This window comes from Leucopleurus acutus (genome assembly GCF_964270905.1).
Source record: "Leucopleurus acutus genome assembly, chromosome: 16".
NCBI classification, from domain to species: Eukaryota; Metazoa; Chordata; class Mammalia; order Artiodactyla; family Delphinidae; genus Leucopleurus; species Leucopleurus acutus.
This window is the reverse complement of record NC_139158.1, coordinates 87,588,852-87,613,180: the sequence shown is the minus strand read 5'-3', so window position 1 is coordinate 87,613,180 and position 24,329 is coordinate 87,588,852. Positions and strand designations below refer to the sequence as shown.

Genomic DNA, 24,329 nt, shown 5'->3' with positions numbered 1-24,329 from the left:
TGCCTCCCCAGGGAGCCCGGGACCCAGCACCCTGCAGGAGCTTGCAGCGGGAGGTCGACTGCTCACCTCCTCTTGCCCTGGAGGCTGGGAGGCGGCCTCCACACCCCCAGGCACACTGACGGCCTGACCAACGGGCCCTGGATTGTTCCCGGGATCACAGGGTCAAAGGGTCTGCTTTCTGGCCCTAACGCAATGGAAACAACTGTCTTGCTTACAGCCCTCTGAACAAAAGAAGGTTCGCTTGTAACCTAAATTCCATGTGGCCCAGCGTCAGCAGGCCTGTCTGTCCTGCAACCCAAGGCCCGCGTAGGGATAAACTGAAGAGTAGTGGAGACAGAGAGAGCAGAGCCACAGGAAAGAACCAGGACAGAGGGTCGGGGTCCAGGACGACCCAGGCCATCCAGGTAGCCCATGTCCAGGGGGCCTCTGCCCAGAGATGCGCTCGGACATGGAGCTGTGGAGGCCGCGGACCAGGGGAGCCCGCCCTGCTCCAGGGACCAGTGAGGGGCTCAGCACCGCCACGAGGACACCTACTTACTTGGCCACAGCCAGGAGCACGTGGGGGTCGTGCTCACACCTCTTCAGGGCATCCACGCTCTTGGTCTTTCGCTGGGGCCTCGCCTCCAGGAAGACGGCTTCAGACCACAGGACCCCTGAAATCCAGACACACAGACGTCTGCCTCAGCTTTCAGATGTGCCCGTCCACACGCAGGCTGCCCAAGGGCAGCCTTCGAAGACTGAGGGTGTCCACAGCTGCACCTCCCGCATGGCCGCTCACGTCTGCTCGGGCAGAAGAGCAGAGGCCGCCTGTGCTGCCTGCCCCACTGCCCACCTGGAGCCACAGGGCCCCACTGGCACGGATGGGACAACATCCTGGAGGCGGCTAGGCTGGAAGTCCCAACAACTTCCAAGGGTTCACTCCCAGGGCCTCAGTGACTTCACAGCTGAGAATTTATTGTAACAAAATAACCAAAAGTGCTACTAAAGATTCAGGCAGAAAGACAACCTGGGATTGATAGCAGCCTGCAAACTGACCCCCAGTGAGTGGTGTATTTCTGACATACACGCAGGTAATTCTACGATGCCACTAAAAACTGTGCGTTCTTAAGAATTCAATAATGAAAAATTCTCACAAAATTTTCAGCTTTAAAGAAAGGCACGGGGGGGCTTCCCTGGTGGCGCAGTGGTTGAGAGTCTGCCTGCCGATGCAGGGAACACGGGTTCGTGCCCCGGTCCAGGAAGATCCCACATGCCGCGGAGCGGCTGGGCCCGTGAGTCATGGCCGCTGAGCCTGCGCGTCCAGAGCCTGTGCTCCACAACGGGAGAGGCCACAACAGTGAGAGGCCCACGTACCGCAAAAAAAAAAAAATTACACACGTAACAGAAACTTTAGGAGAGATATTGAATAAAATACCTTAGAGACAGAAGGGATTGATTCTTAAAAAAAAAATAAAATAAAATAAAAATAAAAAAAGGCACGGGGCTTCCCTGCCTGGTGGCGCAGTGGTTAAGAACCCACCTGCCAATGCAGGGGACACGGGTTTGAGCCCTGGTCCAGGAAGATCCCACATGCTGCAGAGCAACTAAGCCCGGGTGACACAACTACTGAGCCTGCACTCTAGAGCCCACGAGCCACAACCACTGAAGCCCGCGCGCCTAGAGCCCGTGCTCCGCAACAAGTGATGCCACCGCGATGAGAAGCCCGCGCACCACAAGGAAGAGTAGCTCCCGCTCGCCGCAACTAGAGGAAGCCCACGTGCGGCAACGAAGACCCAACACAGCCAAAAAAAAAAAAGGCACAAAACCAAACGCACAGTGTGACTTTGATTTTGTGCAATAATACAAGTTGTAAAAATACAAACAAGCTAAAAGCAATGATTTCCAAGTACTGGGCTTACAGGTGATTTTCATGTCCCCTTTTCTGCTCCAAATTCGTTTATACTGCACGTGCACTAACTTACAGACTTGAGATGAAATAGTTAAAAACTAAATTATATATATAAAAAAAAAGGTAGCCCCTCAGAACACGAGGTCAAACTCCTCACGCTGAGGCCTGAGTTCAGCCGTCTAAATGACCGAGTGTAACAGATGTAGTTTTGCCTGTCTGAACCTGACGCCCCTGTCTGCAGCCTGGGAGCGGGGTGCTCACCGGAGTTGGGGCACTCCTGCAGCGCCTTGGCCATGAGCGTGCTGGCGATGTTCTTCAGCCCCGCACGGTACTCCAGCCGCACAGACTCCAGCCTGCAGAGAGAGGCCCGAGGCGGGGGTCGAGTGCTGTCCACTGGCAGCCCGATGACAAGCGGAAGGTCCTGGGGAGCTGCAGGGGCTGGATTTCCCTACTCTGCCCAGCGGCTCATCTACCAGAGGAGGGAGATGCTGGTGACCCGCACCCTCAAGCCGCCGCAGTAGGCGACACCTGGGATTCTGATGTCATCGAGGTGCGAATGAAGACGGCCAGGATGAAGACAGACAGGCCTGCTGACGGCTGCTGGGGCACCTCATTGAGCTGACACCCTGAAGGCGCACGCTGCATCTCTGTGTGCACAGCCTCCTATGCATATTCTTCACCCGGCAAACTCCTATTCATCCCTCAAGGCCTTTCCCAGATATCACCTCTTCTGTGGAGTCCACTCTCTCGGCGTCATCCACTCCCGATGCCCTGGCTCTCCTGGGGAACCCTTAATCTGAACACAAGCTACACTGTGTCAAACTACCTTCAGGCCCGTCTGAACCCTCCCACGGCTGAGACAGGACTCCTCACGGCTGGGACCTTCCCACAGAGCCTGAGCTGGAAATGCTGCACCAAGTCCTCGGCCTGCGTGTGAGCGAGGCTGGCTCGTGGCGAGCGGCGCAGGGACTCACCACAGGCCGGGGTTCTTCGGGTTCTTCAGGCGAGACTTCTCCAGAATGGCCCGAGCTCGGGTCAGCTGCCCAACCTTCTCCTCCAGCCGGGAGAGCAAAAGCCACAGGGGTGTGGAGTGGGGACATTTCTTCAACTGCAGCCACAGACACAAGTGGGAGAGGGCTCAGCTGGCATCTGGGGGCCTGTAACAGCCGTGGTGGCTCCTCGAGCCGGGAGTGAGGGCCACCTTTGCCCCCAGAGACCCAGCCGCTTCACGCCCAGGCGTGTGTCTACATGCACGGCTGAACTGTGCACACGTGCACGGGGTGTGTGTTCATGAGCACGCTGTGGGTGTCAACAGCAGCTGTGCCTTACGTGGGCCGTAAACCGTACTCCGCTGAGTGCAGCGTGCACGGCTTGGTGGGGGGCAGACGCCGGGACCAGGTTAGGGGACGGGCCTGCCCCGAGCCCACAGCCCCTCCGAGCCCGGCGCCCGCCCGGGGAGAGGGCACCTGGCTCACCCCCTGGCTGTAGGCCTCCCGGGCCTTGTCCACAAGCTCCTCCTGCTCCTCGACCTGGCCCTTCATCATCCAGAGCTTGGGGAAGTCCTCGTAGTGCTTCAGGGCCTCCTCGCACAGCTCCTGCGCAGCCGCGATGTTCCCCAGCACCCACTCCAGCTTCACAGACTTCATGAACACCTGAGGGGTCAGACGGCCTCAGCCCGGCTCTGGTGCTGGGCCTGGGCTGGGCCGGCACCTTCCTGGCGCTCGCCTGACCGAGAGCTCGCCCCGAACGCTGTCTCTTATCTTTTGGGACAAGCTAGGGCTACACACATGAATGCGTTTTAAAGCCAAGAGTGAACAAATGAGCTCCGAGTACCATGGCCTCAGGCGGGGTGCGGGGCGCGGCGGTCCCCGCACGTGGCGGGCGGGACGGCTCTGCTTACCCGGGCGGTGGGCGCGCTGCTCCGGGCCTTGGCCAGCAGCCTGCGGGCCCGCTCGTATTCGTTGTTCTCGGACTCCAGCTTCACAGCTGCCAGCCAGATCTCCTCGCTGTTGGGGTTAGCCTGCGGGGCAAGCACGCAGCATCAGCAGCGAGCAGGGCGAGGGTACCCTAATCAAAGGCAGGCCGCCTGGGAGCCAGACCGGGCCTCACTCTGGCAGCAGGACGTCTAATCCAGGCATGTCCTGGGCTAACGGGGAACGGAGCAGAGTCCAGCCCCAGGACACCGACTTCCTCACAAACAGGCCAGCCTGTCTCACTGCCACAGACGTGCAGCCTCCATGGCACTGGGGCCGTGGTGCCAACTGCCACCCTCTGCCTGCTGACGCCGTCGCTCACGTCCCACCCGCGTGGATCCGCCCACCCAACCCTGCTCTTTCCCAAGCCTAGCAATGAGGAACTGGCCGTCCCAGTGTGTCAACGTGGATAGGACGGAAGGATGCCCGGGACATCACGGACGGCGCGGAGAGGGCTCCGGGGTCAGGACTGGGTCACGTACAACCCAGAGTCCAGCAGACACGTGGGTGGTGCCCTCCAGCCTCCTGAAAGCACAGCCAGCTGCTGGCCACACTCAGCCTGACCACGTCCCCAACCTGAGAAGCCCCCCCAACACCGGTGGCAGCTAAGGAGAAGAGGGGCAGGGACAGGCAGCACTGCCCAGGCAGTGGCGGGAGAGCACCGGGACCACTGTGAGAGGAGGAGTGTCCTCCACACTGGGCACCCAGACGACAGCTGAGAGCAGAAGGGAGACCCAAGCCCGGCCCCTGCACGTGTTTACTCAGGGAAGGACAGACTTTATTATGCCAGCCTGGGTGACAACACAGTGACGTAGACTCTCTAGTTTATAAAAAAAGCATGCTGCAAACCACTGACTAACACCCCTGTTGTCATAAAGTATTAGGATGTTACACGTGACAATAAAAATCAGGTCCTAAGAAAAATGCACGGGGACTGCCCTGGTGGTCCAGTGGTTAAGACTCTGCGCTTCCAACGCAGGGGATGAGGGTTCGATCCCTGATCAGGAAACTAAGATCCCACATGCCATGTGGCGCAGCCAAAAAAGAAAAAGAAAAAGAAAAAAAAAACAAAACACTAAAAAGGGCAAGAGAAATGCACAGCTCACGGCATCAGCCACAGTGAGCCCGGCTAGGCGCGGCTGTCTGAACTCAACTCCACCCGCCGACGGGCCACGCCACGTGGCCCACGTGGGACCCCAATGCAAGCACCTATGCTCGGGCACGGGGCACAGGCCTTCCTCAGGCGGGGACTGGACACCCTAATGTTCACGTAGGAAAGTGGCTGTCGCCGTGCCCTCGTGTGGGGACATGGTGCTCCGGCTGCTGCCCTGTCCCTCCCGTCTCCCTGAGTCTGTGTTGTGGAACACTTAGCCCGGGGTCAGACTGAGTGGCGGCAAATGAGAGGTAGGTGTCCATCGTCTGGGCCATTTTTCCTCCTCTCAGCGCCCCTCAGGGCCCCACTGCCCACAGAGCAGCCCAAGTCCCACGCGGCCTGACCATGCTCGGCCCCTCTAGGGTCAGCTCCTGTCGACGAGGGGGCGGGGCTTGAGGAGGGCACGGGACCCTGGAGCCCTCAGGCCAAGGCCCACCCCTCACCCACCTGGAAGGCCAGAGCCAGGATGCTCCTCGCGGCGGGCACGTCCCCGGCCAGCCACTTGGACTTGGCGCCCATGAGCCACAGCACCTCTGCTTTGGGACAGTGGGCCACGGCCCGCTGCAGCAGGGCCTCCAGGGACTCCCTGAAAGACAGGGGCTGGTCACCACCAGAGAACGCAGGTCGCTCTCAGTCAAGCCGGGGCACTGAAAAGACAGTTAGCGCTTCAAAGCCCCATGCTGCCAATGAGAACGCAGGTCGCTCTCAGTCAAGCCGAGGCACTGAAAAGACAGTTGGCGCTTCAAAGCCCCACGCTGTCAATGATCTACCGGACTTTTACGATGGGGAGCGAGTGGGGAAACCTTTTCTCTCCATAAAGGCTCGAAAGTCAACTACGGAAGAGGGTGCGACAAAGCAATGCATTGTTCAAACAGCAGAGTCTGATGGAACCTCTCCAGAGAGCCTTTTACAGCTGTGTGTCCTGGAGGCGTGATAACTTTGCGGTCTGGGGGCCGGGGGCCTTTTCATCTCTAACCACAGATCCGCCGATAAAGATTACGACCCGAGTCTACTCTCCGGCATCCAGAGAAACTGTCTTATTGGAAGAAAGTTATTTTAGGTCACCATCAAGCAAGAAGCCTGGGTTTCAGGTGTGAAGCCCCCAACCCCTGCACAGCCCACCACCCCTGTAATACCCCTGGCACAGACGACCTCCCCGGGGCTCGGCAGCAAGACCGAGTGAGCGCACAGAATCGTCTGCGTGGCATGAAGCTCGACACCGGAACCAACACCCCCAGGTCTGAAGCACTTGGCCCCCTCACCCCGCCAAGGACACCAGAGCCAGGGGAGGGGAACTGCCCCTGAACCCAGGGATCAAGACCCCCGGGAGCAGCCCTGCTCTAGACAGGACTGTCCGGGTGAACTTGTACAGGGTGAACCGGCAGGGTCATTTCAAAATGCCCCCAGAGGAGTTAACTGCAAAACACACAGCAGCCAGTGGGACCGGGAACTTCAGCAGCAAAGCCCAAGACTGATCGATGAGACAAAAGAAAAGCAACAGGGCCTCCGTGCTCCCAGCTGCAGCCCAGGTGGGACCAGGAGGCCCAAGCAGAGAGGACGCAGCAGAGGACCCAGGCAGAGGCTGCCCACCTAACTGCAGACGTTGCAACATCTAATTTAATCAGCAGTTACAGCCAATAAGGCAGACCCGAAAGGTTTTTTCAATTAAAGAGGACAATTAAAGAAAACTGTCAAGGACCTCCTCGGAGCACAAAACCAGCCCGAACCCAAATGCAGCTGAAATGAAAAGCAGGCCTGCCGGGCCAGATGCCGCACCGCCCGCGCTGCCGGGCCAGAGCCCCACAGACGTGGGACTTCGGGCTCCAGCCCTGCCCCAGGGACCCCTCAAACCACCAGTGCCCCTGGCTCAGCTGCAGGCACTTGGGCAGATGGGCCCCTCCGTGCCTTGGCACTATACAACAGCAGCAACGCTAGCACAGAAGGTGCCAGAAAGACAGCCTGGCTGAAAAGCCCAAGAGCTTCCGCCCCTCGCCGCAGAGGCTGGACCTCGAACAAGGCCCTGGCCCACCCACGGGGACGAGAGGCCTAAAGCCGGCGCAGGGCGGCGGGCCTGCCACGTACCTGGTGCCGTGGTTCTTCTCAAAGTACGCGGCCCGCAGCCACACACTCTTCTTGCTGGGGAAGACCTGCAGGGCGTAGGCGTAGATGGCTCGGGCACACTCCAGGGCGCTGTGGGCTACACACTAGGGCAGAAAGAGGGCCATGAACAGGGCGGCTCGGCACCGACCCAGAACGGGTACCCACTCTGTGACTCCTGACCCGAGCCCTGTAGGCCAGTTACAAAGACCCTGGGGCTTCCGTGGCCCCATGGGACCACACGACAGTCGCGCAGGGCCTGGGGGCTGGGCAGGCAGCCCATCTCGGGGGTGAGCCCTGGAGAGCCCCACGCTCGTGGGCACCAGGGCTTCCGCTCCTCCCGCAGCTCACAGAGCGCCGAGGACAGCTGCCTGCTCCAGCCCAAGTGAAGAGACGACAGAGAGACGGAAGGAGGTCTGAAAGGGCTCCAGAGTTACTGCGCCCAGTCTGTCATCTGTCTGCAGGGTGATGCCCGCCGAGGCCCCCGTGTTCTCAAGGGCGATGAGGAAAGCGGGGGGAAGCACAGAGTTCAAGTCCACACTCAGAACAAAAGGGCCCGACACCCAGAGGGAGCTGGGCTCTTCCCACGGCAGAGGCCGTGGCGCCTGCGAGGTCAGTCTTCACACTTCCTGTCTGAAATGTCATGTAACAAAAAGCCTTGAGGCCACGATGGTTGGCACTGGAGACTCTACTGCTCACGAGGCACCCGGGTCACACGTGTGACACCACGTGAGTTCCATGCAGACAGCGGCCACGGCCTGCATCCAGGGACTGGAGGGGCAGGAGAGCGCCCCCACGAACAAGGGAGAAAGAAAAGCTCTGCCCTGCAGGAGTCCAGCTGATCAACTCTTGTCAAACGCAGAAGCCACGATATCTAGAAAACCAGCACCTGACAGATCCCACAGTAATAACTGACAGGAGCCAAAAGCATCCTTAATGGACCCGCAAACTCGTAGGTCAAAGTTTGGAGAGCAACGGCATGTTTACACAGTCTCAGTGTCTTCCCACGAAATACTCACTAGTTACAAAGGGCCACAGCAGCCTTCCAGGGGAGGGGCCTGGCGGGCACCGCCTGAGCTGCTCAGAGGATGTGCCCCCACCGACCCAGAAGGACAGACTCCTACGAAGATCAGAGCCCGGCCGCGAGGACACAGCGTGGACACCAAACCAAGGGGCCTGTACCCTCAGAAAAGTCACACTCATGAAAAACGACAGACCAAAGCCCTCCCCCGAACTCTCGGGGCCACGGAGACCTGTGGGTATGACCCTGGGCAGCTCCTCAACCAGAACAGAGTTGGGTTTTTCCTTTTGCCAAAAGGAACTCAGTGAGCCAGCTGGTGAAATGTGAGTAAGGCCTCAGATTACATCGTAGTCCTACATCAGCACTGATCTCCTGAGCTTGACAGCTATGCTGTGGTTGCGTAAGAGAAGGTCCCCTTTTAAAGAAACACACACTGAAATGTTTAGAGGGAAAGGGCCACCACATGTGCAATGTACTCTCAAACAGTTCAGGGAAAATAAGGGGCATGTGTGTGCAAGTGTGTGCACGAGTGGAGAACACAAAAGCAAACGTGGTGAAATGGGTAAATCTGGGGGAATCTAGGTGTAGGGTGTAAAAGAATTCCTCTTACAGTTTTGCAACTTTTCTGTAAGTCTAAAGTTATCTTTAAATCAAAGGCTATTGGGCTTCCCTGGTGGTGCGGTGGTTAAGAATCCACCTGCCAATGCAGGGGACACGGGTTTGAGCCCTGGTCTGGGAAGATCCCGCATGCCGCAGAGCAACTAAGCCCGTGCGCCACAACTACTGAGCCTGCGAGCCACAACTACTGAACCCATGTGCCACAACTACTGAGCCCGTGCGCCTAGAGCCCGTGCTCCGCAACGAGAGGCCACTGCAGTGAGAAGCCCGCGCACCGCAACGAAGAGTAGCCCCGCTCACCGCAACCAGAGAAAAGCCCGTGCGCAGCAAGGAAGATCCAACACAGCGGGCAGGGGCGGGGGCTGGGAAGAGGCTATTAAAAAGAGAGGGCCACATTTAAGGTATTAAAAGCTTCAAATGTTTTTATTGATCTTGAACTCATCATCTCTTCTCTGGAACACCACTCCAAGGAAATCATTTCAGAGGGGACAAGAGCTTCATGTGCAAATGTTTTCTGAAGCACAGGTTACAGCAAAGACCAGAGGTAGGGACGGTCCAGAGGTCAGGGGTGAATAGCTGGGAAGGTTTGGGAGATGGATTCCAGGTCCAGCTTAGCAAGCGCTCAAATTCTAGCTCTGCAGCAGACTAACAGAAAACTGTACTCCTTACAGTTGCAACTTACGTTTAAAAATCAGGGACTTCCCTGGTGGCACAGTGATTAAGAATCCGCCTGCCAATGCAGGGGACATGTGTTCGAGCCCTGGCACAGGAAGATCCCATGGACCGTGGAGCAACTAAGCCCATGTGCCACAACTACTGAGCCTGCGCTCTAGAGCCCGTGCGACACAACTACTGAGTCTGCACTCTATAGAGCCCGCGAGCCACAATTACTGAGCCTGTGCTCCACAACAAGAGAAGCCACTGCAATGAGAAGCCCGCACACCCCAACAAAGAGCAGCCCCCACTTGCTGCAACTAGAGAAAGCCTGCATGCAACAACGAAGACCCAACGCAGCCAAAAATGAATTAAGTAAATAAAATAAGATAAAAACCAGCAGATCAGAAAGATTCCCAAAGCAGAACAGCTCCCCACAAACACAGACTCCAGGCCCACGCGGCCACACTCACGCTGTCAGCATCTTCCATCCACGTGTGCTTCCGGTCTTCCTCCTCAATGCCAATCCCGATCACGGCACGCATGACCGCCTGGCAGGTGGCCACACTCCCAGCCTTGTCACACTCCTCGGCATCCTGAAAGAGGGACACAGAACTGAACTTGCCACCCAGAGCTGCAGAAGCCTGACATGTGGACGCAGTGCCCGGACGGAGCGGGCTGCAGGTGGTGAGCTCCAAGGGTTCTGACGCCCTCGTGGCCCTGCCACTGCCCGCTGACTGTGCTCACCCTTCCCTGACATCCAGCAGGTGAGTACTCCACAAATCCCTGACCTACCCACTTAACAGACATCGCATAAGCACCTACTGTGTACAAAGTACTAGAGTAGGCAACTCAGTGGCCATAAGGGGTTGCTATGCAAAGAAAGTTCCAAAGCACTTGGGGGTAAAAGATGAGGTCCCTCACACTCGTACTGTCGGCCTGGGATCCAGATTTGAAATGGACAAAAGGAAGAGCCACTCTAACCCAAAGAGGCAGACCTGACTGCGGGAAGGAGCCCGGCACACGGAAGGTGAGACAGAAACCTGGGGAGGGACCAGCCACCCGGGCGTTCCGGCAGGCAGGGGGCGCGGGCTGACCAGCAGAAAAGCACTGGACTTCAGGACAGCAGCTCTCAGGACAGGCAGAGAGAAGACCGTCGTGGTTCCAGAGACGAGACACCGAGTGCCACTGAAGCCTCCTGCACAGCCGGTGGGAAGGACTAGCAATGCAGAGAGGGACGCGCGTTTACACATGTCAGACCGACGACATCGAAGTATGCGGGCAAAGGTGGGGACAGAGGTACATGCGTGCGGCTGAGGATGGACACAGCGACGACCTCTACCGCGGGCAGCTTCAAGCTCCCTATCAAAACAAAACTCACACAGGCTGACCCAGCAACACCTTTTAAGGAACATACTCCCAGTCGTTCAAAACGACGGATGCGCCAGGACGCTTCTGTAGTGCTGTCTGCAACAGCTAAAGGAGTAGGAAGCACCCTGCCGATGCCATCACCCAGAGACTCCAGGCTGGCTGGACACGCCGAGCCTGGCTTCCCTGGCTGTGAGAGGAGCACAGCACAGCAGCCCTCGCCTGAGCCCCTCGGGCATGGTAATAAGCATCAGAAAGGCATCCCAGGCAGAGGAGAGCCAAGGGCAAAGGCTCAGCAGAGGGCACAGGCTGGCCCACAGCCAAGGGGCAGAGCTCAGCGCCCCAGAAGAGCACGGAGGGCAGAGCACGCAGCACCAGGCATGGGAGAGGAGAGCCACACAAGGAGGCAGCCCCGGGTACCCACTCTACAGAGGGGCCCCCCGTGCTCTCCACCGAGCACAACCCAGCACAGGCGGGCTGGAAAAACCGTCCAAAAGGATCAGTGGGAGTGGTCCTCGGAGCACAGCTGGGTCCAGGAACAGCGCCTGTTCCCACTGGCCAGAGCGGAGACCCCCAGGAGATACACGGCACTGAGCACAACACCCAGAGGTCACCTCCACAGGAGAGTGAGTCCCAAACTGCCCCACACCCAGCAAGTGTCGAGGCAAGACCCACGGGGTCAGAACGTTTCCAATAACAGAACCACACTCAACATCGAAGCCCAGAATGCTCACGGCGGCCCAAAAGCATCTGGCACCCAACAAGGGAAAAGGCACAGCGCCCGCAGCAAAGCAAACGCTATCAGGCATGCAAGGCAACTGGGCAGGACGGTTCATGATGAAGAAGATACTCAGTGTCTACCAAAGTCAACCCCAAAGGGACCCAGTGTTAGAAGGAGCAGACAAGGGCACTAAGACTATTATGATAATCACAGTCCACGTGTTCGAGTGTTATATGGCAACATGAAAGACGTGATAGAAGGTTTTTAAAAAGATCAAAATTCCTAGAAGTGAAAACTGCCAAGATCTAAGATGAAAAACGTCCTCGATGACATGAACAGCAGATTAGACGTTACAGAAGATTAGCGAAACCTGAGGACAAAGCAACAGAAGTTATCCAAGACGATACTGAGAGAAAAAAGAGCATCTCTGTAACCGACCAGAGCAGAGGGAGTATGAGCTCACACCACACCCACAGGAAAGACTAGACGTCCCCCAGCTCCATGACCAGAGGTGGGGGCCTCACCACTGCTCTTCTAGCCGGGCAGGCAGACGGAAAATAAAAGGCACCGTGCTGGAAAAGAGGAAGTAAAACTGTATTTACAGACGGTATAATCCTATACATAAAAAATCCTAAAGAATCTGCTGAACTATTACAATTTGATAAATGATTTCAGCAAGGTCACAGGACATAAGATCAATATTTAAAAATCAATTGTATTACTACACACTAACAACGGACAACCTAAAAATGAAAGCAAGAAAAAATTCTATTTATGACAGCATTAAAAATAAAAAAGTACTTTAGATTACATAAAATAAGTGTAATATTAGTACACTAAAACATTACTCAAAAAATTTTTTAAAAACTAAATAAATGGGGCTTCCCTGGTGGCGCAGTGGTTGAGAGTCCACCTGCCGATGCAGGGGACACGGGTTCGTGCCCCGGTCAGGGAAGATCCCACATGCTGCGGAGCGGCTGGGCCCGTGAGCCATGGCCGCTGAACCTGCGCGTCCGGAGCCTGTGCTCCGCAACGGGAGAGGCCACAACAGTGAGAGGCCCACGTACCACAAAAAAAAAAACAAAAAAAACCCTCTAAATAACTGGAAAGACACCCCACGTTCACTGACTGGAAGAGTTACTACCGTTAGGATGGCAACAGTCCGCCCAGGTGACCTGGCTGTTTTGTAGGATCTGACAAGTTGACCCTAAAATTCATATGAAAACACAAGGAACCAAGCACAGCCGAAACAATCTGTAAAGAGCAAAGTAGGAGGACTCACAAAGCCGCCTCCTCTCAAGGCCACAGGAAGCAGCACAGTGTGGTGCTGGCACAAACCCAGACATACAGCCGAACGGAGCAGGACTGAGATTCCAGAAGTAAACCTTTACATTTATGACCAGCTGGTTCTCCACAGCACGGCCAGGACTACTCAACAGGGGAAGATCTAGTGGCGCCGGGACAACGGGACACGCACTTGTAAAAGCGTGAAGTTCAACTCTGTTAAGGCAGAGACACGGACCTAAATGTAAGCACTAAAAAATAAAAATCTTAAAAAACACAGGAGTAATCTTCATAACCTCAGGTCAGGAAGGTTTCTTTGATATGATACCTAAAGCATAAGTAACAAAAGAAATAAATAAATTGGACTATATCAAAAACATTTGTGCTATAAGCAATACAATTACCTGACAAATGACTTGTATACAAAATATATACAAAAAATTCTTACAACTCAATAATAGATAATAAACAATAAAAAGATAAATAACCCACTATATTAAAACCCACTGAATTACCCACTTTAAATGGATAAATTTTATGGACAGTTAATTATAGCTTAACAAACTGTTAAAAAATGAAACAGAAAGAATAACTTAAAAAATGAATAGATCACCATGAGCTGGAAGACAGCTTCAAGTAGCCTAATGAGCAGGTAATTGTGCCTGAAAGAGAATGAGTTGAAGAAACCGGGGACACAAATTCTCCAAATCCGATAAAATCTATAAATCCACAGATCCAAGGTACTGAACGAACTCTACACACAAGAAACGTGAAAACCACCAAGTCAGATGACAATCAAACTGCTCAAAACCCACGATACAGAAAAACATCTTAAAAGCAGACAGAAATCTTTTAATTTAGAAATTAAAAGAATTTTTAATTTAATTTTTAAAAAAAGTACGTACAGAGGAGCAAAGATGACAGCAGGTGTCTCGCTGGGAACAACCTAGGCAGGAACAGTGTCTTTAAAACACTGAAAGAAAAAACTGTCAACCTAGAATTCTACACCCAGAGGAAATATCTTTCAAAAGCAGGGAAGAAATAAAGACTGTTTCCAGACATTTAAAAACTGGAAGAACTGACCATCAGGCCTGCACTGAAAGAAATGTTCAAAAAAGTCCGTCAGGCAGAAGGAAGATGACACCAGCTGGAAACCGGGATCCACACAAAGGAATGAGAATGTCAAAAATGGTTAAACAACACTAAATAAATAAAGGAGCTGAATCTAGATGGGTCGATTTTAGAGATACACATGAGGCCTTGCACCTGAGATTTTAAAACATTGCCCAAACACAGGAAGGGAAGAGAACAGAGGTACTGATCCATCGCCACCTCCTCGGGAGGAAGGTGATGCTGGAGCAGCTCCGGTGCACCGGCTGGAGCCACTGGGAGGCGGGCAAGCAGCACCGCGGCGGCAGGGGCGCGAGAAGGGAGGCGGCAGGGGCGCGAGAAGGGAGGCGGCAGGGGGCTGGGGCTGCCGTCCGAGGCTGAGGGCGGTGGGTGAAGCAAAGGGGCAGGACGAGGCCGGAGAGGGCAGCTGTGGCCTGGCGGCGGGTTAGAGTGCTTTCAAAGACCTCGCTGGCCACGATCTACAGAAGTTAAAGACGGGGACCTGAGAGACAGAAGCTCTAAGGCTCACTCTCCTTTAAATCGGGACACTTAAAATCTTTAAATCTCCAAGCATCGGGACACTGAAGTTTCCCCCTAGATGCACTCAGGCTTGCACCTCCATAAAAAGCCACGAGGTGATCACATAAGGAGAAGCCACCCCTGTGCCTGCTGTGCCTGCCAGCGTGAGGACGGGCCTCTCAGGTGCCACCCCGATGTCCCCACCCTCCAAGGGACTCTGACGAGCAGGAGGGCGTCCGTGTTTAAAGTGGACACCGTGGCACCTGCCAACCTCACCTGGATCCACTGCTCGCGGTTGATCTCCACGCCGTTGGCCCGCAGGGAGGTGATGGCCCGGTCGATGATCTTCTCCACCATCTGCGTGTTCCCATTGGCCTCCTCCAGCTTGGCGGCCGTGATCCAGATGTGCCGGTCCGTAGGGATGTTCTCCCGGGCCTTATTTAAGACCTTGCGGGCATTTTCGTAGGTCTCTAGCCTGGCCAGGGCGAGCCAGAGCTGCACGGAGAGACCCGCCAGGTCAGGTGGACCCTCCACAGGCCACAGCCCTTGCACAAAATCCTTTGTACAAGTTTTCAAGGACCATTTTAAACAGGGCCAAGGAACGTGTGCGGCGGCATTTTCTACCTCATCTGAAAGCTGTTTGGTTATGCTTCTGACTTACTTAGTGACGTGGTTAACATGAATAGTTGACGGGTTCTCAGCCCCGTGTTCCAAACGCTGGTTAAAGGTACACGGCATTAGGACAGAAGGTGAGCAGGGTGTGACTGTCACCTTCGCAAACTGAAAGGACACGGTGTTCAGCTGTCTGGAGTTCTCACACCCCAGGTTTTGATTATGCAACAGTTTATCACCAAAAATGTGTATGGGCTCTATTTATTTTTATGTAAATAAATTAAGATTAATTTTGTTTGGAGAATTTCACAACACCCCTTAGGATAATTAAAGACAGACTGGACATCATGAAATCAAGACTAAAAGTCACTTCACAAAACGCTGTGAACAAGAAAATTTAAAACTAAAGAAATCCAAGTAGCTCTGAGGCACAGCCAACCTCCCGCTGGGCCGGCAGAAAGACATACCAGTCTTTTCTGTCACCCTCCAGGTCCCACTGGCAAACTCCGAGCTGAACTAGGAGGCCGGGCCCTGAAGCACAGAGCTCCGCGCGGAGCTCCCATGGGGTCGGGGCCGAGCTAGATTCTGCTCTGCGGTTCCTGCAGGAGCATATGGTCACTGTGCCGCCTGGCGCTGGACCTCAGTGAGCTCAAGGCCCAGGTGACACCTCCTGCAGACAGTGGCCTCGGGCCCAGGCCTCTGCAGGGCGGGGACTCACCTCCACGCTGGTGGGGCAGCACTCCTGCAGACTGACCTCGGGCCCAGGCCTCTGCAGGGCGGACACTCACCTCCACGCTGGTGGGGCAGCACTCCACGGCTCGGCTAAGCATGATTCTAGCATCTTCGGGCTCTTCCAGCTCCACGGCCGCCTTCCACAAGCGAACTGAGTTTGGAACGTGCTCAAGGGCTGGGAAAGGTCAAATAAGAAAGCAGATCACAGAAAAACGGAAGTGAAAGCAAGATACTGTGTCACAGAGGATGCTGCTGCCAGCAAGTCCAGATGGTCTCTGCCCTGGGTGACATGCCGGGACTTCACATGGGTCCCACAGGTCTGGACAGACACCAAAGAGACCAGTGCAGACGTCCCGAATCAGCAAGCAAGGGTGGCAGAGAAGGCTGTGCATCGTCTCACACCCACTCACACTTGAAAATCAACATGAGAAAATGAGGCAGCGCAGACCAGGCACCCGCTGCCCAGGAGGGCCAGCCGAGTAGGCCGCGTGTGAGTGAGTGTGCGGAAGTCACGGGGACACAAAGCACCAACGACTCTGGGATCCGCATCTGCCCAGGACGGCAGAGCGAGGGCTCCTCCCTGGACCCCAAGGAGCACGAGCGCAAAGGCACCAGGTGCTGCACCACACCGGCAGCCTCGGGGCCTCAGTTCACACGAGTGACAGCAGGAAAGGGGGACCAGCTCCCAGGAGAAGCTATGACATCCTGCAGTCCGGAAACCCCCAAACCTCTGTTTAAGCAGCAGAGCCCTTCCTTCAGATGCAATTTACTGAAAAAGCCAAAACACTGGGCAGCTAAACACAGAGCCCTGCAGCAGGCGGACTAGGAAGGCTGAGGCAAGGTCTCCAGTCAGCCCCTGGCAGGAGTGACGGTGACTAAGAGCTGATGGAGGCAGGAAACCAGAACAGCCCAAAGGAGATCTTCTTTCTAGAAAACATGGGCCAAGCTTGCGGGAAACAGCCCTAAGATTCAATGGTGCAGAATCTGCGGCCTCACCAAGTCTCTCGCGTTCCTCCCTTCAGCAGAAGCAGCCCCTCCCACCTCTGGGAGACGGGCTTCCCTCCTTTATAGGCCCTGTAAAAACGGGGCACCCCTCTCCCCTTTATAGGCCCTTGAAAACGGGGTGCCCCTCCTCTCCTATGGCCAAACCAGATGGCAGTGGCTCCGGGTCACCGCACTCCACGCCAGTCCCTCCCCGGCTGGTGAGCAGGAAGCAGCACGTGCCCGAGATGCTTAAGACCAGTGGGCCAGAGGTGGGGAGACATACCCCACGAACCCCAGGGGCCCACCCCCAGTGAGTTTCAAAGGTTCCCATGGTCCAGGGCTCATGGGGACCTCCCCTCTACGACAAAAAACACGCTGCCACTCCGGAACCACCTGCCTTGGAAGATGATGCCCCAGCCTGCGGCCCAGGGCTCTGCAAGGACCACAGCGCCACCAGCCTGCAAAAGAGGTGCAGCCAAGGGCTTGGCCCCTGGGCTTCCCTGGCCTGACCACCTGTCACTCAGCCCAGCGCCGGCAGGGCGCCAGCTGCGGGACCCTCGCAGGACACACTCGGTGACGGCAGCGCTTCTCGCTCGACCAGGACCCCCGGGGCAGGCACGTGGCCGCGGGCTGCATGTCGTCATCCCTGGGGGAGCCTGGTCCCTGTCCCCACGAGTTTGAACTCAGCTGTCTAGAGGTCTCATCCCGAGGGATGATGTGTCCACCAAGGCCTGTGGCCATGGTTCTCCTGCACTGGAGGCTGAGGCTGACCCAGTTCTCTGGCCTCCACATGTTGCCAGACCAGCCCCGGCTGGCGAGGTGAGCCTTGACCCCCACGGTGAGACCCGTCTGCCACCATGTGCGGAAGGAGAGACCTCAACCACAGCCCAGAGCGGCGTCCTGAGGCCTGGCTGAGCAGTCCCGCCTCCCGGAGTGACAGTCACCAGGAAGCACAGCAGCCCGAGAAAGCCAAGACCACCAAGGGAACAGCCCCTCAGCAGTGATGTCAGATAAGGAGGCCTGCGGGGGCCCGCCCCGCCCGCCCCCCCAGCCCTGCCTGCCCCCTCCCCCTGGTCACACTCCACGCCAGTGGCCATGGGGTCATTAACTTCACCCCGCGATGGGCATGAGGTCCAGGACGGTCCCCACTTTTCGGGAGAGACTGGGAACTCCTCTGTTGGCATTTCATCAATAGCCCACAGGACCAGAGCTGAAGCCAACCACTGCTGACGAGTCCAGATCTCACCAAGGTGCTCCCCAGAGACCATCCACCGTGCCAGATCAAGGCTACCTCCAAGAGTTGTGGCCAGCCGGGGTGGAAGGGCCGGCCCGGTCAGGAACGGAGCAGTCTGAACTAGACAGCCTGCGATCAGAGGCCAATGCTCTCTCTGGCCCTTGGCCCCAAGGTGGGGACACACGGCGCCATCCTGTACTCACTTTATGGACCAGAGCACGCTGGCTGGGGACAGAGCCACTCCACTGCTCCAGGCCTGCACGATTAGCAGAGGAACACGGTGCTTGACACCTTCATCGTGAGCGAAGCCCACAGGAAGCAGCCCCGCAGCCTGGCCCCCGGAGTGCAGCGCTCGCAGGCCCGCAGGGGCCCCTACAGATGACAGCACGCAGACTGAGGCCAAGCACCCATGCCACGTCACCCAGCCTCCTAAGGCCTCAGGTCTCAAGTAGCATGTGAAGCTCAAGTTCTCCCATCAAAGGACCACGATGTCAGCTGCACCAGCTGGGACCCAGAGCTCAAGCAGAACCTGAGAGCTGGCATGGAGTCCTCCCCAGTCACTGATGGAAGTAACTGTCACTGGTTTCCAAATATCAGATCCTTCCAGCAGTAGCTGTCAGGTTCACCAAGAGCTAAAGGAGGCATCGCCAGCTGTGCCCCAGGCACCTAGAGAAAGAGCCCTGTTTTTGGAAACACTCTAAGGATAGGGAAGGCCAGGAACAGGGCCGGGGAGCAGGGTGGAGGCCAGCTGGGGCTTCATGCTCCCCCCACCTTCGCCCAGCCTGAAGGAAAGCACAGCCGGGAGGCCCAGGACGGCCTGGAAACCGATCACTCGACACTCCCCTGGAGGCCCCCTTCCAGGCCTACTCCCCTCTCCAAATCTGAAGCCAACTGGAAATGAACCCAGGTAATCTGGGGGTGAACAGGGAGTGGCCACAAAGCCATTCTGACCATTCATCACACTGTGGCAGGGGAAATTCAGTAGAGCTTTCCTAAATAAATCGTGCTAATTACCCAGAGTTTAATGTGTTTGTCATCAGAGAACTATTTTCCTGGCTGAAAAGAGATGAGCTGATTTCTATAAACCAAAACAGGTGCTGACTTTCCGCCCCGGCCTCATTTTAAGTGTGGCAGGGCTGCAATAAGAAACCAGACCCGAGAGGAAAACACTGGAACACACACACACGTGGTCAGCGTCACACACAAGGTGGCCACCACCTGGCCCCTAACAAACACAGAGGGTAGAGCGCCACAGGCCACGGCCAGCAACCCCTGCACATCTAACATCACACGCCCCTGACGGCTCACGCAAACACACACCTTAGAAACAAGAGCTGGAAACTGCCCACTGCAAGCTGCCCTCAATTCCCCAAAACACACCTATTTCACCCACACTACAAATTCAAGGGGAACAAGCCGTCTGCACAGGCTTACTCCAGGTCAGCCCTCCGACCAGCTGGTGCTGAATCTGGAACAAAAGTCAAAAGCAGCATCTCCTCTACGGCTCAGTGAAGGGAGCAAAGCTGTTCTTTTCTCACTTCTGCAACGATGAAAAGCAACTACCCACAAAAGCTCCATCTTGGCAGTGACTCCCAGGTGGACTCAGCTTCCCCGGCGTGCAGACCATTCAGCGTGCCACGAGCCAACGGCACACACACCAACACACTGCCCTGCAGGAGTTTCCCAAGATGGGAAGCAGTTCATTCACGTGCCACTCTAGTGTGACCACCGAGGCAGTTAAGACTCAGACCCGAGTGGTACCTTCTACCTGCTGCGGGCGGAAACGGGAAGGCTAGTGCCGCAAGGCCAGCTTCTAGTGGCTCCCTCGCCCTGCACACGGCACCTGCACACAGCATTCCACGGCGCCACAGAGCACCTGCCCGCACCCAAGGCCACACAGCAGGAGAAGGCAGCTCAGCCAGAAGCTTCCCTGACAGAGGCTCCAAGGGCAGAAGCAACCCAGGGCAGACGAAGCCTGGAGAGCGCCCCCCCACTCTCTAAGCCCTCCCAGCAGAGCCCGAGCGAAGCAGCGGCGAGGCTGCTCCCCGGGCCGGCAACAGAGCTGCGGGGCTGCCCCCCACCTCCAGGTACACAGCCAGGCGGCGCCGCTCCTGCCGGGTCCCTAAGGGAGGCTCACCTTTTCGAAGAACCCGCTTCTTGGCGCGGATGTCTGTCTCCAGCTCAGCTGCTCTGATGTAAATCCTAACGGACTGTGGGAGGTGACGGACAGCTTGGGCCACCACGGCCTTGGCTGTGTCCCCAGGCTGCAACCTCGCTGCTTCCAGCCACACATCTTCACTCTGGGGGGCAAAGGAACAGGACAGACAGGGTACGCACAGGCTGGTGGGGCGGCAGGCACCCCAGAAGGGCACACACGAGCCTTGGAGACGGGGGCCAGGGTCCTCCCACCCGCGGGGCCCGGGGTTTACGGTGAGCTGGGCGCCCAGCACGCCTGCGCCAGAGATCCCCTGAAAGCCCCACACGTGGGAGCATAGCTACAGCACGTCTGTGCCTGTGTGGGAAAGACACGCCACCACACTGTGAGGAGAGCACAGCCTGCACTCAGGGTAGGAGTCAACCCACGACGAGGTAGAGACACACAGGCAGGCAGCCCTGCGTCTGCCTGGGAGGTTTGGATTGATGCTAACGTCCTGGGGGAAGGATTCGCAGGGCACCTCTGGCTGTCACGGTGCCCCAGCCTTCACAGTGAGCGTACAGTCCCTCAGAGGGTCTCAGGACTTTCTGGAGCTGATCCAATCACACCCCCTAAGAGTCAGGCCCACCTCCAGGTTTCTGACGTCAGGGAGGGCGAAGGGCTGACCAGCCTTGGTCTCTCTAGTTAAGGTTAAGGTTATCTCCCTGTTGAAGTAGCGGCAGTCAGGCTTTCACTCCAAGTAAAAATAAGCAGGAAAAACCCTTTCCCAACTTTTCTTCCCCTCCTCGCCTGTCCCACCGCCTGCAGCTTCAACACCAAAAGGCAGGCAATTCCCTCCAAGCCCAGCTCACCCCCACGGCGTCCTGCGCAGCGTCCCAGGCGCTGAAGCCCCTCAGGGGCAGGTGCAGCTTGGGGAGGGCGCCCTACCTTGGGGCACATCTCTGTCCCCTTCATGATGAGGTTCCGAGCCACCTGCAGCTTCCCAGTGACTTCCTCCAGGCGGGCCGACGCGATCCAGGCTGGCGGGTGGTGAGGGTTTGTCTCCCGAACAGACTTGAGCAGCAGCCTGGCCTTCTTGATGTCACTGTGCAGGCGAGAAAGCACTGGGTCAGGCCACCACCTGCTGAGGGCGCCCGGCCCGGAGGAGGGTGCCACTACAGACAGTGTCCAGACTGTCACATCTGATGGCCCTGCTGACAGAACCAAGTCAGAACTCAGTCGGCACCCTTCCAAGTCTGCGGCACCTCCACACACACAGGCATCGAGCCCAAGGTCAAGGTCAGAAACACGGGACGCAATCGTCAAGCTGCTCGCTAGCTCGGCACACACACAGATTTGGAATGTCATCTGTAACAAATTTAACGTCCACAGTGAACGGGTACAGATATATCTTAAAGGCGGAATCAAACAACCCCACTCTACCTTTCTTAGAACATCCACATCCTGTTCTGGCTGCGTATTCTTCAAATAAAATCCAACACATTCCCGGCAAGCCGAGCCCACCCAGCCACTGGCCCTGCAGGGTACTCACTTGATGTCCCCTCCATGAGTCGGGATCATGGAATTCAAATCTGTCAGATAGCCTTTGGGGTCAACCACAGTCTGCCCACTCACCGAGTCAGACACCTGCAAGACAGGCCAAGCCCAGCTAGTCGGACAGAGCCAGGACTGCCTGGAACGAAGTCCTCGGAGGGTCCCTGGAGCCCCTTCCCATAATCCCGACTACCAGTGGGCATGGGAACTTTTCAGTAAGAAAACAACCTTAACTCAAACAATAGTTTGTAGCGATAATAAGCAAATTTCACCCACACAGAACAAAGATCTTATAAAAAAAAAGAAAACATAAAAGTCCCAGGGGGAAAAGCCTAACTGAACATAAGGTCCATCTAAGAATGAGTGAAACCCGGAAATCACAAAGATTGATGATTTCAGCTAACGTTCTTTACATTTTCATGGAGCAGTTCATTGTAGCACTCTCTCAAGTTGTGTCTTAAAGTTACCATGACAACGACAAAAACAAAACAACCTGAGTAAAAAGTGGGCAAAAATGCAGCAGGACAAGGAAAGGATGAGAGGAAAAGCGATGGGAAGAAAGAAAACCCCCTTTGTTTGCAGGCAACTTGATTATCCATGTAGAAGATTTGAAAAAAATCAACAAAAAACTCCCAGAACTAATAAGTAATTACTGCAGGGCTGCAGGATACAAGGTTAATATCAATCACTATCCTACATACCAGCAGTGAATATGTCGAATCTGAAATTAAAAACACAACAACATTTACAAGAGCCCCCAAAACTGTGAAACACGGTGGACCCTTGAACACGGGTTTGAACTGTGTGGGTCCATTTATACCTGGATTTTTCCCCTGAACACGTACCACACCGCTACACGATCTGCAGCTGGCTGAACCGACGGCCGTGGACGGCCCTCAACTGCATACAGGGTCAGTGCCCCTAACACCCCACACTGTTCAAGGGTCAACCATACCTAGACGTTAACCTAACAAATACATACAAGATCTGTAAGAGGAAAAACTACAAAGCCTTAACAAATGAAATCAAAGAAAAACTATATCAATGGAGAGAGATTCCACGTTCATGCACAGGAAAACTCAGTATTGTCAAGATGTCAGTTCTTCCCAACTTGATCTGTAGATTCAACACATTCCCAATCAAAATCCCCGTTACTTTGTAGATATTGACAAGCAGATTCTAAAGTTCACATGGAGAGGAGGCAAAGGACCCAGAACAGCCATCACAACATTGAAGCAGAAGAACAAAGTCGGAGGACATGACCCAACTTAAAGACTTACTATAAAGTTAGAGTAATGAAGACAGTGTGGTACTGGCAAAAAAGACCTCCTAGAAGACAACACAGGAAGAAATCTACATGACCTGAGGTTTGGCAATGACTTTTTAGATACTACATCAAAGGCACAATCCATGAAGGTAAGAATTGATAAGCTGGACTTCATTAAAATTAAAATTTTCTGTCTGTGAAAGACACTGTCAGGAGAATGAGAAAACAAGCTATAGCCAGGAGGAAATATTTGGAAAAGACATATCAGATACAAAACTGTTATCCAAAATACACAGAGAACTCTTAAAACTCAAGAAAACACAAAACCCAGGGAATTCCCTGGCGCTCTCACTGCCAAGGGCCGGGTTCAATCCCTGGTCGGAGAACTAAGATCCCGCAAGCCACGCAGCATGACCCCCCAACCCGCCCCCCCCCAAAAAAAGGGCAAATGACTTGAATAGACATCTCTCCAAAGATGAGATACAAACTACCAATAAGCACATGAAAAGATGTTCAACGTCACCAATCAGGGAAATGCCAATGAAAAACCACCATGAGCTACTACTTCACACCCATGAGGATGGCTACTATCAAAATGCCAAAAGTAACCAATATTGTCCAGGATGCAGAGAAACTGGAACCCTTGTGCAGTGCTGCCCTTCTGGAAACCTCAAATGGTGTAGCTGCTGTGGAAAACAGTACGGTGGTTCTTCAAAAAAGTAAACCTAGAATTACCGTGTGACCCAGAAATTCCACTTCTGAGTTTATATCCAAAAGAACTGAAAACTGAACAGATATTTGTACACCAAGGCTCACAGCAGCATTAGTCACAATTGCCAAAAGGTGGAAGCAACCCAAGTGCCACGACAGATAACAAGATAAACAGAATGCGGTTTATACATACATACAATGGAGCATCATTCAGCTTCGAAAAGGAAGAAAATCCTGACACCTGCTACAACATGCATGAGCCTTGAGGACATAAATGGAAGTATGTGAAATAAACCAGCCACAAAAGGCCAATACTGTATGAATCTATTCATACGAGGTCCCTAGAATAGTCAATTCACAGAGACAGGAAGCAGGACGGTGGGGCCAGGGGCTAAGGCAGGGGATGAGGAGTACGTGTTTAATATGGACAGAGTCTCCGTTTGGGAAGACGAGAAAGTGCTGCAGATGATGGTGGTGATGGGGCACAATATGCATGTACTCGATGCCCCTGAGCTATACACTTAGAAACGGCTAAATCTTTAAATTTTATCTTATACATATCTTAGCACAAAACATTACTATTTTTTCTCTACATTTTACACACAAGTGTGAAAGAAACAACAAACTAGATCTATGCAACGTAAATGAAGCTGACCTTCACCACTCACAAGGATGCAAATTAAGTGGAGGCTTGT

General features: G+C 55.0%; 1 protein-coding gene across 1 annotated transcript in view; it reads right to left on the bottom strand.

The window, feature by feature from the left end:
* The window catches only part of PRPF6 (pre-mRNA processing factor 6), a 34,768-nt gene that overhangs the window by 2,148 nt on the left and 8,291 nt on the right, over positions 1-24,329 (bottom strand). Inside the window, exons 7-19 of the mRNA XM_082856907.1 lie at positions 21,655-21,749; positions 21,051-21,207; positions 20,106-20,268; positions 15,807-15,925; positions 14,683-14,901; positions 9,878-10,000; positions 7,097-7,218; positions 5,462-5,600; positions 3,789-3,908; positions 3,364-3,540; positions 2,863-2,996; positions 2,150-2,241; positions 539-653 (exon numbers count right to left, since the gene is read on the bottom strand). Of these exons, the coding sequence (XP_082713033.1) occupies positions 539-653; positions 2,150-2,241; positions 2,863-2,996; positions 3,364-3,540; positions 3,789-3,908; positions 5,462-5,600; positions 7,097-7,218; positions 9,878-10,000; positions 14,683-14,901; positions 15,807-15,925; positions 20,106-20,268; positions 21,051-21,207; positions 21,655-21,749 (1,775 nt within the window). The remainder of the gene's footprint in view (positions 1-538; positions 654-2,149; positions 2,242-2,862; positions 2,997-3,363; positions 3,541-3,788; positions 3,909-5,461; positions 5,601-7,096; positions 7,219-9,877; positions 10,001-14,682; positions 14,902-15,806; positions 15,926-20,105; positions 20,269-21,050; positions 21,208-21,654; positions 21,750-24,329) is intronic.